The 18,233-nt window shown below is 37.7% G+C and overlaps 1 protein-coding gene across 2 annotated transcripts in view; it reads right to left on the reverse strand.

Annotated features, from left to right (window-relative positions):
* The window catches only part of LOC126482351 (major facilitator superfamily domain-containing protein 6), a 157,610-nt gene that overhangs the window by 126,705 nt on the left and 12,672 nt on the right, over positions 1–18,233 (reverse strand). For both annotated transcript variants that reach the window (XM_050106432.1, XM_050106433.1), the window contains exon 3: positions 6,031–6,454. In XM_050106432.1, coding sequence (XP_049962389.1) covers positions 6,031–6,454 — 424 coding nt within the window. The remainder of the gene's footprint in view (positions 1–6,030; positions 6,455–18,233) is intronic.

Raw genomic sequence — 18,233 nt, forward strand, 5'->3', positions numbered from 1 at the left:
TGAATGGACACAGGCAGACAGTGTTTGTTGGTAATGAGGATCACCCCCATCTTGGCACAGTGTTACACCGTCCGGGTTATCTGGATACTTCCCACTAACACCAACCTGTCAGAACTCCGGAGATGGGAACTTGCCCTTCAGTATATCCTCTCTTCTCGTTATCTGCCAGGCCTCAACCCCCGCTAATTTCAAGTTGCCGCCGCTCATACCTCACCTGTCTTTCAATAACATCTTTGCCTCTGTACTTCCGCCTCGACTGACATCTCCGCCCAAACTCTTTGCCTTTACAAATGTCTGCTTATGTCTGTGTATGTACGGATGGATATGTGTGTGTGTGAGAGTGTATACCTGTCCTTTTTTCCCCCTAAGGTGAGTCTTTCCGCTCCTGGGATTGGGATGACTCCTTACCCTCTCCCTTAAAACCCACATCCTTTCGTCTTTCCCTCTCCTTCCCTCTTTCCTAATGAAGCAACCGTTTGTTGCGAAAGCTTGAATTTTGTGTGTATGTTTGTGTTTGTTTGTGTGTCTATCGACCTGCCAGAGCTTTCGTTTGGTAAGTCACATCATCTTTGTTTTTAGATATATTTTTCCCACGTGGAATGTTTCCCTCTATTATATTCATAATTATCTCAATATTTAAATGTACATAGATGAATGTTATTTATTGGAAATTCTTATTACTAGACTGCCAGTGACTGTATGTAAAAAGGTTGTTGGACACAAGTGGGTAAGTGCTCAACATTTATTTCAGTTTTTTTTTATCAACATGACTGTTTAAATGTAACTCAGAGTGTGGTGTGGTACCATTTTTCCCATGCAACAACAATGCAGAAGAAAACTGGAAATTTTCAAGTGAAGTGACATACCATTACTATTAAATGTCATTCCATTGCCAGAGATTTTTTTTTAAATTTCATTAATAAAATATTTGTTTAATGCATTTATCTTCTGTATCATCTTGTTTCCCATTTATTCCTCTCCATAACAGAATTTTTGTGAATTTTTATAGGAAATATGTGACCTCAATTAGTGTATTATAAATGAAAAAAATAAGCATATCTGAATTATATCATTCCATTACCAGAACTTTATGTTTTACAGAAGTCTCATTATATGAATGAAACATTAACTGTTACAATAAGAAAATCATATTTCTCTGTTTATGTAGAAAGTACAACAAAAACTTTCATCTTTTATGATGATGCTTGGCCTTTTTTATCCTTAACGTGCAAAAATAATACTGACTGTCATTCCATTACTCGTGCAACTGCCCAGCTGTTATGAGAGGTGAAAAAATAAGAGAAAGGCTTAGATTTGGCAGCAACTTTTAGAGAAGAACTACCCACGTGCAGAATGCAAAATTGCATGTCAAGGGAGACAATATTTTATAGGTCATGAGAGGAGTACACGATAACAGGTTAGGCAGAAGGAAAGAATCACAAGTACCTGTTGTAATGGGAAAGAAAAGCAAAATCACAAAAATATAATATGATCTCTCAGAGGTAAGGAAGTAGCTTACACTGCCAGATTCATTCAGTACTGGAATAATGAACATGATGGAGATGTATTAATGAAAGAAAGGGGGTGCACCTACAAATCACATGGCAGAGTATTCACCAGACGCTCTTTGATTCCATGATATGATCTAGTGGCTCCGACAGTAGTACGTGATGATGCTACAGTGTACTGAATTTCCACAGTTACAGAGGATGTACAGGTCTGTAATGCTAACTATTTGTGTAGTGTCATGTCCCTAATCATTGGAATAAATTTCACTGTGATTACATCTCTCGGTCTTGGTGTTTCACTTTTTCCAAACAGTAGTGTAGTTTCTTCCCTCCCACCTTTTTCATTTCTTTTGATGTAGACCATACAATCCTTTGTAGATTTCTTTTTGTTTTGCATTATAAAATGCATTTTCCCCATTCAGCCTCTCTTCAGCATCAGAAGAGGATGACCTTCCTCTCTTCCTGGAATTTTATTCCTAACAGTGCCCATAAGCAATGTGATAATTCTCCTACAGGAAAGAAGTCACTGCATCTTCTCTCCTTTCTCCTTCTTATCTGTTGCAGGATGTAGCTGTTTACAACTACAATTTCAACAAGCCAGACGAGTAATTTTGTCCACCATTCATATGACCTCTTTGTAAATCTGTAACACGCACAATACTGGAGAGTTCTGTCGCCTCTTCATATAAACTTTTAAACTGTAGGTTTCTGCTTCTTTCTATACCCGTGATCAACTGTGTTTCAGGACCAAAGAATGTACTCCACATATACACTAACTTCTTGTTGTGGACACACACACACACACACACACACACACACACACACAAAATTTGTATATTAAATTGGCAGAAACAACACATGATATTGCTGGAGCTACTGCTTCTCGAGATCTGGTGGAAACCTTTTCTAGATCTCGTAACAGTCCCTGCTGTATGCATTTTCATTTTATGTTGTTCTTGAGCAAATTTAGGCTTAGTGTGGAACCATTCAGTGTAAATGTGAAAATCTGTATCAGCTGTGTATGCTTGCAGATCTTGTGCCAAATGAATCACTACTGAAACAGTAAATGGCAAATCAAATGGCTGTCAGTCATTGCCTTGCCATAATATGGAATGTGAGAAAACATGTAATCATTTTCTAAACCACAGAGGCAAAAAAATTCAATGGCCACACTTTGCAGGCTTCCTTCAGTTATAATACTTGACCAAATCCCACCTCCAAAACCAACTGTGCTCTCATCTATAGCCATATTCCTTCCTGGTACATAAAATATTTTACATTTATTAGCAATTATTCACTTCATCCTTTCTAGTACACCTCTCTCGAGCTGCAATAGGAGAAACTAAATGAAACTTCCACAATATGCAGAAAAGTTGGGGATGAGAGAAAATATCCTTGAAGAATGGAAGGAAGGACATTGAGGTCATTAGAGATAGAGCACAAAATCAGATTGTTTCAAGGATGAGAAAGGGTGCCATGCCATTTCAAAGGAACCATCTTGGCATTGGCCTGAAGCTCTTCAGGGAAATCACGGAAAACCTGCAGACACGGATTTTAACCATAATTCCAAATGCGAGTCCAGTGTGCTATCCATTGTGCCACCAAAATCGATTTGAAAAATAGAGCTTGGTCCAGGCAATTTTCAGTAAAATAGTCATATTATTCTGTCTCCAAATTCAAAGCCTTTTTCATAACACGAAGGAATGCCTTAATTTCTTTTGACACCACATCTTTTCATGAGTACCACACAAAATGTTTTGTCAGTGGAGTCACCTTCCGTATTTTTTCCACTACATATGCATTTGTTGTGCCCATAAGGTTCGGTGAAAGTATTTATGTCTCAGTTTACAAGTGCTATAGATCAATTCTTCGGAAAAAGAGCTTCTGGAAAAGTTATTTTACATGTTGTGAATCTGAAGCAATAACTGAGAACCATCCCATAGGGATGAGCCAATTCTTAGAGAACAACACAGCTATTAACTACATGAAATGTATTCACAGTTGTGAGTATCAACAACCTTCACCTGTATAATGGAAAGACAATATCGCAAATTTGTGCCGGACCAGACTCGAACCCAGATTTACCATTTGTCACAAGCAACTGCCTTAACTGCTTTGGCTATCCGAGCCAGACACAAACTTCCATATGTCATTGTCCATGTGTCTTCAACCTGTGCTCATACATTCATTACGTTTATCCCTATACAGGGAGACATTTTAATTGATAGTTGCTTGCCCGGTACCGGCGTATAAATACTGTATTGCAGCGAGTAGAGCTGTTACTTGAAACATATTCACAATTGTGAATATGGACCATCTTCAGCTGCATAATCGAACAACAATATTGTAAATTTGTGCCGGGCAGAGACTTGAAGCCTTTGTCACAAGTGGTTGTCTTACAGACATTTGGATGATGATATGTGGAAATTTGGGTCTGGCCTCGAAATAAGGGTAATTAGTAAAAGAGCAAGCATTAAACAGTGTAACTGCAACTAACCTGTTAAAAAAGAAAGTAGCACCCAGGTTCAAGCGCCGGTCCAGCAAAAATTTTCAACGTCATCATTCCACTATACAGCTGAAGGTTGTCTATATTCACAACTACGTACACATTTCATGTATTTCATAATAGCTGTAATCACTACAGTGCCTGATCCTCATGTTCCTTCAGACATGCATGTATTGCAGTATCATAACTATTAACTTCTTAAACATAAGATTCAGAAGAGGAGAATAAACATTTTGTGTCATATGTTAATAGTTGACAAATCCAACCTAATCAAACTCAAATTGAGGCAATAATGAAATTTCCAGAACCCACAAAGAACTAAAATCTTTCCTAGGCTGATTACAATGTTGTGGGTAATTAGTAAAAGAGCAAGCATTAAACAGTGTAACTGCAGCTAACCTGTTAAAAAAGAAAGTAGCACAGCAGCAGTCAAATGGCTCTGAGCACTATGGGACTCAACTGCTGAGGTCATAAGTCCCCTAGAACTTAGAACTACTTAAACCTAACTAACCTAAGGACAACACACACATCCATGCCCGAGGCAGGATTCGAACCTGCGGCCGTAGCGGTCGGGCGGTTCCAGACTGTAGCGCCAGAACCGCTCTGCCACCAGCGGCCGGCCACAGCAGCAGTCTCCTAAGTATTTTAATTAGTTCAATACTAGTACAGAAGCACTCATTGAATCTAATGTTCTTGGGCACCCAGATTTAACAAGAAAATTCTGCACTGCCATAGATGAGTAAGACCATGGGTATTACACCCTAGTATTTATACGCGTTTACATATTCCAATTGTGACTCACTAATATTATATTAATAAGATACTATATTTGTTTTGTTTTGTGAAGTGGACAATTTTAATTTTATGAACATTTAAAGCAAGCCGCTTGTCACTGCACTGCTCTGAAATCTTATTGGTGACTGACTAAATATTTGAGCAGCTTCGTTCAGACCACATTTTGTTGTAAATAACTGCATCATCTGGGTAAAGTCTGAGGCTACTAACAATTTTGTCCCCAAGGTCATTAATATACAACAAGAACAGCAAGAGACCCAACACGCTTCCTTGGGGTACACCCGAAATTACTCCTATGTCTGATGATGGCATTCCATCCAAGACAACATGCTGCATCATCCCTACCAAGAAATCCTCAATCCAGTCACACATTCCATGTGATGCCCCGTATGACTGTACTGTTGACAATAAGCATAGGTGTGTACTGCGTCAAATGCTTTTTGGAAATCAAGAAACACTGCACCTACTTCATTGCTTTGATCCTTTGCTTCAAGGATGTCAAGTGAGAAAAGTGAAAATTGGGTTTCACATGATCTATGTTTTCAAAATCCAAAATGGTTGACGTGGTGGACGTAGTTCTGTTCATTCAAGACACCTGATTCTGTTTAAGCTCAGAATATGTTCTAAGATTCTACAACAAAAGGATGTCAGGGATATTGGATGGTAGTTTTGTGAATCACTTCTGCTACCCTTCTTGTAGATAGGTGTGGCCTAAGCTTTCTTCCAACTACTAGGGCCTTTCTCCTGCTCAAGGGATCCACAACAGATTACAGTTAACACAAGCACCAACTCTCAGCTGCGAACTGGTTACAGAATCGGATAGGAATTCCATGGGGCCCTGGCGTTTTGTTCAATTTTAACAATTTCCACTGTTTCTCAATGCTACTGACACTAATATCGATTTCACTAATTTTCTACAAGAATTATGACCGAGCAATACTCCAGGAGAATAGTCGAATAGGGTGATGAACCATTACCAGTAATTTTAATAAAAAAGAAAACCAAAACAACTGACTTCTTCTAAGAACAATTACAAAATTCAGTGAAAGATATCCACACATTTGTAAAAAAGTAATATGAATAACATAAATAGAAAAATAATGTGGCTCACTGCATTTATGCGGAAGCTTGACCTGGACTGAAAATCTACAACAGATTTTATAAATACTAAAAGCTTTTCTTTTAAACTTTCTATTCAATTACAAACATATTAAAACTTACCCAGCATTCCAAAGCATATGGCATCTCCAACACTTACTACAACTGCCATGCCGACCCAACTCAAAATCATGAGGAGGAAAAACAGCCAAAACTGGTAAAGACCAGCAACATCTGCAATTTCTTCATTTACAGTTATCATATTATTAATCACAGTATTGTTACAATATGTGTTACATGTCAAATGTCTCACAGCACTGCACGAGGGATTTAACACATCACTGTTCATGGTTTTTACTTTATGCACAGGGAAGTAAAAACAAGAATACACAGAAGTTGTGTGATTTAAGCTTGCCACAGCTGTTATATGGAGAGTGTCATTAGCAAGTACACCACTTCTTAGCCTTTGACTCTTGCAATAGTCTGACACATTCCAGTACATACAGATATCTGAAAATATTGCAGGGTTTGTTACACTACACGCCATCTGTAAAGGAAACATCAATAGTTTCAAACATGGAAATATTTTAAATTTGAAAAGATAAAAGCAGTATATGTTTGCTAGAAAATGAGCATATAAGAGAATTATTGTTTTTAAAAATGGTAATGACTTTACACTGACATGAAACAGAAGGTTTATTAACAACAATAATTTAAAAAGAGTATGGTTAAGAAGTTTCAAAGTACAGTGCACATCATAATCTGTTCTTAAAATTATCCAGCACTCAACACCCAAATTCACCATCCTATATGCTGGTAGTAATGGTAGAACAAAACATGTTATAAAGAACAGTTTTTTTTTTTTTTTTTTTTTTTTTTTTAATCCACAAGTATATCACGTATACAAAGTTCTATAAACAAGCAATACATTTCTCATGACAGAGGCATACATTACATATAGTGAAGAAACTGACAGAAATATGTATCCAGTTAGCAGTGGGCATAGTTACTGCACTGCGAATGTTTTGTACAAAATAACTACTGTGTGACTATTCACCAGCACTAACACATTTCGTGATCCACGGACCATCCACTTTGGATGATTGCTTTCCATCTGACAGGCAAAGCCAGATAGGGAGGAAATCAAGGAAACACAACTCAGTGGCTGCCTCTCTCTAACCAGTATCTATGATGTAATTCTTGTGATGGCATTACTAGGCACATGCCCAGGCACAATATTTACTGGCAAGTTAATCATGATTAGGAGAGAAAAGATGAAACCCAACAAATACATCCACCTTACTATTAGACATCTCCTAATGTGTTTGTCTTTTCTTGAAGGCTACAATCTTGTATCGAATGATAATAAGTGTGAAATGTTTTTCCCTTAAAGACATACATATACCGAAATCAAATGCACCAGTTGCCAGTTATTTTGTAGTTTTATACATACAATCGATTTCAGCTTAATTACAGATGAATCTCAAGTGTGTTGAGTGTATATGCAAGGACAGCAAGGGCACACAATAAAATGTTTAAATTCAGATGGCATGTCATTGCCAGCTGGAGTAAAATACTCATCACTCTTGAGAACAACTTTTTACTGAATCTCAATCAGTTAACAAAACTGCAACATAATTAGCAACTGGATAATTTGATTTCAATAAACACACAATCATTGGTTGTGGAAGCACTCACCAATTCAAAAAGTGGTAACTAATCTCTCATGAGCAAGAGACAAAGACATATGCCAGAAATTTCAGTCAATCCTCTTGGGTCACAGGACTGTGGGAGTCAATTTGGCAGTATTTTTCCTTTTTCCATCACAACTTCTTTTCAGCTCAAGGACTATTCTTCTTGAAAGGCTGGATGGTTTCCTCAGACACAGTCAATAATCCATATAATCTGTAGCAGTGTAGTCAGAAAACAGAAAACTACTGTTGAACAGTTTGAAGATTTCTGACTCACTTTGCTACTGTTATGACTTATATCACTATATTTGTTCTTGATTGATGACTCAGTATGTCTAAAGAGAACCTTGGCATTTATGTATATCTTCATGTTGGTGCAACAGGTAGCAGCACAACACTGTACGTGCTGTATTGTTGTCCAGTGTAATCACACTTCACAATGACATTACTTGAACTATCTCAACCTGAAATCATTTTGTACATCTTAAATATGTTCTACATAAACATAAATTCTCTGTCTGGAACAGTCTCTCAATGGTCTAGTTACACACTATCATGTGTCTGTCATTTTGACTAAGTTTCATAATTTTTTTAGATTTTTTTCAATTTTTTCCTTGATTTATAAAATTTGTGTTTTTTCTTTTAACCTTTTTACCTTGTCTTTTTTTTTCTTTTTGCTTAAACCATTTGTTCCACATCTCTTTATAAACTCAAGATGGTCAGTCTTCTATCCTTCTCCACATAGGTAGAACATAGTTAATGATAACTTGCTCTGGTAGTAACATGGAGGAAACAGGCAGTTCTGGAGGTAAATGACAGTGGAGTCCACGAAGTGATTGAATAACCATACCAAGCACATAGCATACCAAAGTCATCTTAAGTATGTACAACAATCCAGAGAGCAATCCAAATCACAAACATAAATTAGGCAAGGTCTAAACCTAAATATTCAATGGCGTGTAACAAAGGCTTCAATGACTAACAAGAAACTGGCTAGCAATAGCCGGGCTGCAATATTTCGCAGTAAACACTCGACAGTGGGCAGCACCATCTCCAATACTTCTGGCATTTTGTTTTCTTCATATTATTTATCATTTTCAGTTGTTTCACTTATTTAATTTTCATGTAATGTATCAAATGCTCTACATGGCACTTACAAATACTTTTGTTTAAGTCAGTTATTGTGTTCCTATTATTGCTCGTCTGAAACACTCTTCTCTACCAAGAAATCCTCAATCCAGTCACACATCTCATGTGATGCCCCGTATGACTATACTTTTGACAATGAGCATAGGTGTGTACTGCGTCAAATGCTTTTGGAAATCAAGAAACACTGCACCTACCTCATTGCTTTGACATGTTGCACTGTTGAAATTGCTTTTGCTTTCTTTATATCTTTAACATCTTTTGCTACTTGATAAGTAATTTTACCTCTTTCTTCACCCCTCACAACCCACGTTTTCTATGACGCTAAACTTGTTACTTAATTCAGTCTAATGTAACCAGAGTGTATATATACAGACAGGAAAAAAATTACGCTATACACTATATACTACAATGTCAGTGTGGTGAAAGTACTTTTTTTTCACGTTAAGTAACAGCCTTGCAGCTGTAAAACTTATCACACCTGTGAATGGCATGAGTTTTATACACCAGCTTAGAACTACCCGGCACTTTTGGAAATGAAATGCATTTTGGAAAGATCTTTGATGCACGGCAACATTTAAACTGCATATTTTCGTATCATAAAAGAATAAACAGAGAGTCCACCAAACACAGCACGATTCCTTCTGAAGCACTGAAATCAAGATTATGATGCCTATCATAGCTCGTGTCACTTGGTTTTTCCAGCTAATGACAGCAGTTATTCAGAGCATAGGACACATGATGTAATTGATCAACAGTAATATGACTGTTAGGTAGCATGAACACACAAACAGGAAAAGTTAACGATTTAAATCAATATACAAACAGCACAGCTACAAGAGCCCCCCTCTCCTCCAAGGGTGTGGTTACGCAGGGTCCTAAGAGCACAGCTTAACTTGCAGCAGCTGAATATTTCTCACAAGTGTGGTTATAAATTCACTGCTGAGCACCCAACATTTCATGGGCTACCTGCCTGAATACATGTTTCATCGAGCACTTTGACTTCTCCATAGAAAAGTCAATTATGTGTGAATTTGCTCAAGAACTCACTTCATATATTTTTTAAGGCTAGTTATACTTTAAGCTATCATTATTGTATGATTTTTAATCTGCGAAAAAACTAAAATAAATATTAAAAACTAATGTCAAAACTTGGTCTTCTTCACCATGTGTTACTCTTTAAGAGTAACACAAATGAGCCTGTAAAATTTTAAATAATGACATAAATGACTGGCCTTCTGGAGTTGAAATTCTTCAAGTGGCTGGTTCTCAATGTTAAGTATTGGCTAATAGTCTAATGCTCACTGATTTAAGAAATTCATCACACATTCTCACACACCAAATAATTCACCTTGCGTAAAAGGAAATTTACTTCGAAAGCAGTACTTCTCAAACCACCACCATTCGCAATATTTTTTCCGTGACCATTACAGTTATGTAAACAGTTGTGATGCCATGTTAATCAAAATGAAGCCCAAGAGAAAGACGCACTGACAACAGTTTGTTGTTACGAAGTATTGCATAGTCTTTGACACATTTTGCTGTTGGTAGACAATTGCGTGTGCATTGTGTTTTGTTGTTGTGAATGGTGCAATTTCTTAGCAACTACATTTTTATTTTGCTGTTATTCTCTCGTTCATGTTTTATTTCTGCAGTATTATTCTGTTGTAGTGGGCTAAAGTATAATTCTTCGTTAGAGTATCAGTTCTTACCAGTCAAAATAACAAAAATTTTATTGAAAAGAAAAACAGCGAAAAACTCCTGGAATTCTACCCAGATTTCCTGGTTGTCCTGCGGCATATACACCCTGTATATCTTATTTTTTAAAATAAATTTTCACTTTATTTTCACTTCCTACAGTTCTTACTTCTTGCCTGATAAGTTTAGGGCCTAGTTTGTTTCTTTTAGCTCTGTATACACTTTTACTCTGCATCTTACAATGGACTCTATGATCATCAGCTGTACAAAATTGATTTAGCATTTAACAGCCTGTAAAGTATCTTTGTTAGAAAAAAATATAGTCATTGTCACTAATAGTTGTATTTTATTTCGTTTTCTTCTGCAAGAATTTGTTAAGGACATAAATTTTGTTGTTCTAGGCATATCTGCTAACGAATGACATGGCATTTCTGTTATTATATCTGTAGACAAGGACTAGAAGAATTCATTGGGTAACACAAGAGAGACTGAATTTAATTGAGGAAAGAAGAAAATATAAAAATGCAATAAATGAAGTATGTGAAAAGGAATATAAATGTCAAAAACATGATATTACCAAGAAGTGCAAAATGGCAAAGCAGGAATGGCTAGAGGACAAATGTAAGGATGTAGAAGCATACATCACCAGCGGTAAGATAGATAATGCCTACAGGAAAATTAAAGAGACCTTTGGAGAAAAAAGAACCACCTGTATGAATCTCAAGAGCTCAGAGGGAAAACCAGTCATACGCAAAGAAGGGAAAGCAGAAAGGTGGAAGGAGTATATAGAGGGGCTACACAAGGGAGATGTACTTGCGGGCAATGTTATGGAAATGGAAGAGGGTGTAGAGGAAGATGAGAAGGGATGATACTGTGTGAAGAATTTGATGAAGCACTGAATGACGTATGTCAAACCAAGGCCCGGGGAGTATACCACATTTTGTTAGAGCTTCTGACAGCCTTGGGAGAGCCAGCGATGACAAAACTCTTGCATCCGGTGAGCAAGATGTATTACACAGGCGAAGTATCCTCAGACTTCAAGAACAAAATAATAATCCAAATTCCCAGGAAAGCAGGTGCTGACAGGTGAGAAAATTACCAAACTATCGGTTTAATAAGTCACAGCTGCAAAATGCTAACACAAATCCTTTACAGAAGTATGGAAAAACTGATAGAAGATGACCTTGGGGAAGATCAGTTTGGATTCCAGAGAAATGTAGGAACATAGGGGGCAATATTGACCCTTAAGGGAAACCTATGTTTATAGCATTTGTAGACTTTGAGATAATGTTGACTGGAATAGTCTCTTTCAAATTCTAGAGGTGGGAGGGGTAAATAAAGTGAGCAAAAGGCTATTTATAATTTGTACAGAAACCAGATGGCAGATATAAAAGTCAACGAGCATGGAAGGGAAGCAGTAGTTGAGAAGGGAGCGAGACTGGGTTGCAGCCTATCCCCAATGTTATTCAATCTGTATATTGAGAAAGCAGTAAAGGAAACAAAAGAAAAACTCGGAGTAGGAATTGAAGTCCCAGGGAGAAGAAATAAAAACTTCGAAGATTGCTGATGACATTGTAATTCTGTCAAGGGACAGCAAAGGACTTGAAATAGCAGTTGAACAGAATGGACAATATCTTGAAAGGAGGATATAAGACGAAATCCACAAAAGCAAAACAAGAGTAATGGAATGTAGACGAATTAAATCAAGTGAAGCTGAGGGGATCAGATTAGGAAATAAGGCACTTCAAGTAGTACATTAGTTCTGCTATTTGGGAAGCAAAATAACTGATGATGGTCGAATTAGGGAGGACATAAACTGTAGACGGCAATGGCAAGAAAAGCTTTTCTGAAGAAGAGAAACTTGCTAACATCGAGTTTAGATTTAAGTGCAAAGTCATTCCTGAAAGTATTTGTATGAGTGTAGCCATGTATGGAAGTGTAACATGGATGACGAACAGTTTAGACAAGAAGAGAATAGAAGCTTATGAAATGTGGTGCTACAGAAGAATTGCTGAAGATTAGATGGGTAGATCACATAACTAATGTGGAGGTACTGAATAGAATTGGGGAGAAGAGCAAGTTGTGGTACAACCTGACTAAAAGAAGGGATCAGTTGGTAGGACACATTCTGAGGCATCAAGGGATCACCAAATTAGTATTGGAGGGAAGCATGGGAGATAAAAATTATAGAGGGAGATCAAGAGATTAATATAGTAAGCAAATTCAGAGGGATGTAGGTTGCAGTAGTTATTCAGAGATGAAGAGGCTTGCACAGGATAGAGTAGCATGGAGAGCTGCATCAAACTAGTCTTTGGACTGAAGACAACATCAGCAGCAGCATCTGTAGTTTCCCAACGGAGAATTTTTTTCAGTTTTCGTCCTACATCTGCATTTATTAAAATCTTCCATCATAATCTTGTAGTGGGATTTGTTTCTCTATAATAAGACATATGTCTTGACTTAAATTATGTTCACTTTTAATTTTTTGCCACAATCCTGATAAACTTATTATATCCCATTTGATCTTATTTAACATTCCTTCCAATTCCACAAACCTATCTTTGGATTTTAAAAGTCTGTAATTTCTTAACTGTAGGCATAAGACAAATGGATTTCCAAGGTCATTTAATTGTCAGTGTAGCCCAATTTGCTGTAGTAAGGTACAGATGTAGAAGTGAGCGGTTTGCCTCATAGCCTGAAGCCATTGTCAGCGTTCCTTCCCTCCACAACTACTTACAACGTATGTTCATTTAGGCTGGAATAACACAATGCCTTGAATCTGCACATGGCATTAGCATCTGCAACCACTCTATGCACGATACACTAGCCTGTCATGGCTTGAAGGCTATGGCAAAACTAGTACTTAATCTTGTCTTGAGCTAAACCCACAGCAGTCTCAGTGCTTCTGAATCTCAGAGCCCAAGATCAACACAGACAGCTTGCATGCTAATCACTTTTCAGCAGGGCCCTCATATATCCAGTCTCAATTGTCACTTAACAGTCAGTCAATCAGTCAATCTTCATTCACAGAATCAATCTTTACTCCGCAGGGAAATTAATCTTGTCTGGATCACTCGTTAGGTAAAAGCACTGTGTGCAAAATTCAAGGTTCTGCATTAAAGTTCAAGTATACCACATATTTTAAATTTGTCAGAAAATTTGTATATCTACACCCCATCACCTTAAAAAGGTTCTGGTATCAATACAATTTCCCACACCACAGTTCCAACTGTGGATGGTGCAGACAAAGTATGACTGTTGGTAAGCCTCCATAAGAGTTTTAATTTCTTGTTGAGGACACTTAAGAGAAATGTATGAGAGAAGAAGAAATTCGTTGAGTAACTCTTCTTGGACCACACTTCCCGTGGAATGTTAACAGCAAACCTCTCCATAATGCAAAACACTTCTCTTGAAAAGTATGCCACTGTAGTTTGTTGTGTGCTGTAATTATCTCACACTCAGTAAACAAATTCATGACAAAATATGCCAGACTTCAATTGATTCCTCTCTCTCTTCCACTAATCCAATCTGGTGATCTTAAACTGTCAGCCAATACTCAAAAATTGGCTGAGCATGTGTTTTCAAAGTCACTTCTTTCACGGATGAATTACATTTCTTTAAGGTTCTTCCAGTGAATCTCAGTCTGGCATCTGTTTTTCCTACAGCTAGTTTCATGTGGTCATTTCACTTTAGGCTGTTCTGGTCATGTCTTGCACTTTTTTCCCAATAACTTGATACACCTCATTGCCCTATGTCCTATGATAAAATTTTTGTTAGGAGGAGAGGAGGGTTCTTCTGCACCATTTGTGTAGAATCTTACAGTTACCACATTAGATCAAGGTATCTTTCTACTGTTGAGTGATTACAGTTGATTTTTTATCCTGCAATCATTTGTCTCAATATCTGGCATTTTGGGATCCATACAGTGACTGAGTGAAACTAAAGTTTTATGAACTTGTGAACATGCAGTAAAAGAATTTTGGAAGACTGTATCCGATATTTTAACCTCCTATCAGCCACCCTCCGTTCTGGTGTCATTATTGCCTCTGACAAGTGGACCGCATGACAATTGGATTTTTGTAATTTTTTATATTTGTGTTATGTGAAGTTCAGAACTCAAATATTAATCTCCCAAAACAATTCAATGCAACTCTAAAAAAATTCTCCAGGAAATTGACTTTGAAGTTTTCCAACCATGATTAATAAGCTAAAGCAAGGTCAAGTTTTCTTGACAGGCCACTTGGCTTTGTGGCAGAAGGCTCACTTGCCATGTTGGGTTTTTTAGATTAGATTACTGGCCAACACAAATTTTTAAATAGAGGTGCATGTTCTATTGACAATTTCACGAAGTTTAAAATACTTAAAGATGGAAACAAATCAGTAGTGTTCAAGACTAATAACCACTGCTTTGAGTCTCATTTCACTCATTCCCCCCCCCCCCCCCCTTCCCCGTTAGTTTGAATACCTACGTCATTTAAACATAAAATTCTCCAAATATAGGCTAATTAACAGATATCAAGTTGCTTTTTTTATGAAAAATGTATGTGGTTTTTATTTCTAATTATATATCACACAACAGAAAAATCCAGTTTTCATTGCAAATATAAATCCTTAATTACTGAGTCTTTATATAAGATTGTTTGAATAAAAAAAATTACAAATTAGTAAATTCTTTTTCATTCTTACATATTTTACATTTTAGGGAAATGTTCGTGGAACCTTAGTTGAAAATTTTGCCAGGAATGAGAATTGAATCCATGGCACATATGTGATAGGCAAGCATTCTACCACACATCTGCATGGCCTGTCAAGAAAAATCAACCTTGCTTTTGCATATTAATGATTGTTGGTAAGCTTCAAACTTTAGAGCCGATTTTTTATAGAATTTTTGAGACCTGCATCAAACTGATTTTGCTAACTGATATTTGATTTATGAACTCCACATACCATAAATGCAAAAACAAAGGTACAAAATCCAGTTTCCATGTGGTCCCCTTGCGAGTGAGTGAACATATGATCTTGATCCACTTTATGTAAGACCAATATCTCTCAAGTCTTCTGGTCAGATTAGTTGGCACTGACAGCTCCTCACATTGCTCTTCTAAAGCTCATTTTCCCCCATTCAGCTTTTGTGTCACCAAGACCTCAACTTTGCTTAAATCTGTGACAAAGCTCCCTTTCCTTCCTTTGCAATTTACTAACAAGAGTACTGATCACATTGGATCTTTCCTATCCCTCATGACCTCATTGTCCCATCTGGTCTAAAGCTCTTTTGCACTGAAGTGAACACAAGTGAAAATGCCACAGATTGTGTTTGCTTTGCATTCCCTTGTGTTAGCTTGAATTCCACTGGTTGTCAGTCTTTTAGCAAATTATAAAATGGACGTTGGTTTCTCTTGTCTTCGGGGTTAGCAATACAGATCGATTTGGTTGTTGTTGACATGAGTTGCATAAGTGGTGGAGTGGTCTGGAAGAATGTAATGTTGCTGAGAGAAGAATATACAAGTGCTTTTGAGATATAAGGGATTTCAGCACAAATGCCAAGCCAAAAGAGGTACGACTAGTACAAAACTGCCAACGCACCTAAAGGTTCTACTGGAGCCAAGAGAAATACAGTAAATTCATTAGATGCTTGCTTCAGGCAGGATCAAAGTGAAAGCACAAGCTTTTTAATTTTTTTTATTAAAAAGGGAAAGCACAATAAATTTCCACGAGAGTAAATAAGTGTGAATAATTTACAAGACTTTCCAAGTGATTTACGGACATCTCGCAGAATTGGGTGTACTGCCAGACACCGTAACTCAGCATCTTCATCTAGTGTTTCGTGAGACTGGTCACTTTGCTGACTGGGTTGCATATTCATGCTTAGATAGTGCCCGCTATGCCATCCACACCCGCTGGGGCTGTTTCTTGCAGTGGTATTCGACTTCAGGCATTTCCTCTTTTGTCTGCACCCCTTGCAGCTGTCTCCCATGGTGCCAGCCATCCCATGGCATTCTGTATTAGGTATGTGCCCGCCAAGTGTCCCTAGCACTACAATGATGCTGATCACTGTAAAACTTCCTTAAGCTATTCACAACTACTGCACCTTTCTCTCATGGTCATGTCATCCTCCTGGCATTCTGAATTCAGTACGCCCTTGTAAGGTGTGCTTCCTGTGACATCACGCTGCAGCTGGCGTCGCATATTATGTTGTCTGCGCACTGCTGCAGCAATCTCTTATGGTGGTAGCCGCCACCTGGTGTTGCGTATTATGTCTGCTCCCTGGTTGTGCGGTGCCTGGGGTTTTGAGTGGTTGGTGCTGTTCCCTATCTTGTCTGTGACAACTGTGGCTGTCTCCCATGGAGGCAGTTGCCACCTCGTGCTCCATATGAGGTCTGATTCCTGTGATTATGCTCCCAGTCATCTGAGGTTCATTCTCAGACAAGGGAATTTTTTTCCGGCATTTCTGTAGTAGTTCCAAAGCCAGATTCCATGTTGTACTGATCTGGTATCCTGCTTCTCAGTTGATCAGGTTCTCCGCCACCTTGATTTCAATAGATTCATTGATGATACTGTCCCAGAATCTGGGGGTCTGACCCAGGATCCTGGTTCTGTCATAATTCATGGTGTGTTCAAGTTCCAGACAATGCTCTGCTATTGCTGATTTTGTGGCCTGTCATAGCCTGGTATGTCTTTAGTGTTACTAACAACAGAAGATGAATAAGAAGAAGAGACTAGGAAGGTAGCCTTTCTCACAATGGAGAAGGAACAAGAAAAATACACTAGGAAGGTAGCCTTTCTACTATATGCAGGGCCTATTCCTGCTAAGATCAGTAGAATCCTGGAAAAACACAAAATCAACAGTTTGTTCTGCGCACCCAGCAAGATCAGGGAGCTCTTTGAAATAGTCAAGGATATCTGGTGTTAAGAAAACCTGGTATTTACCTTATACCTTGCAGATACGGTATGTCTTACATTGCTCAAACTCCCAGAACAATGGACATAAGATGTATTTGCTTGTATCTGCTTCCATCTGTGTAGTTTCGAGGGGGCTTATGGTGTACTGTGAAATGCCTCTGGTTTAATCCATTTGTGTTCCACATCTTCATCCTCCAAGCTGAATGTTGTAGGCTTTGACTGCCCACTTACTCTACACTTAATTTCCTATCACCTTGTTAAACAAAAATATACTTTTCTTAGCATTCCTTGTAAGACACACAGTCATTCATGCTATGCTATTCCTTTGTACCAACTGATTAATATTTTCTGTTTCCAATCTGTACAAATTAAAGCTCTCCTTTGTCAGTAAAATGACTGATGTTTCAAAACAGTATGTACACAGTTGGAGAGTGACAGAAGGGTTGAGAAGATATGTCTTTAATCTCAAATTGTTTACACAAGTGCAACGGCAATTTAGAAATAAGATTCAGTAATACAAATCTGTGAGAGGAAGTAATCTTAACAGAACAAGTTAATAGTATGAATTCTCAGACTCTAGAAGTTAGATTACAAGTAATCCTGGATAGTAAATGTTTTGGATAATTTCATTTTTGAGCACACATACTAAAAATGTAATCAAAGTTGAAAGAAATCATATGAGAATAATGGTACAAATGACAACGTTACCTACTAGGCAAGGAAGGAAGGAATAACACACATCAAAGAAAGGAAAAATAAAAGGGGTGTAACAAACATGTTGTTTCCTAAAGGAAGCAACAGAAACAATGAAAGGCAACTACACAAAGAATACAGAAATGTGTCCCAAGAGAGCTTCAGTTGCCGTGGTTAGCCTAAAAAAAAGGTAATGCA

The sequence above is a fragment of the Schistocerca serialis genome, chromosome 5, assembly GCF_023864345.2.
Source record: "Schistocerca serialis cubense isolate TAMUIC-IGC-003099 chromosome 5, iqSchSeri2.2, whole genome shotgun sequence".
In the NCBI taxonomy this organism is placed as follows: Eukaryota; Metazoa; Arthropoda; class Insecta; order Orthoptera; family Acrididae; genus Schistocerca; species Schistocerca serialis.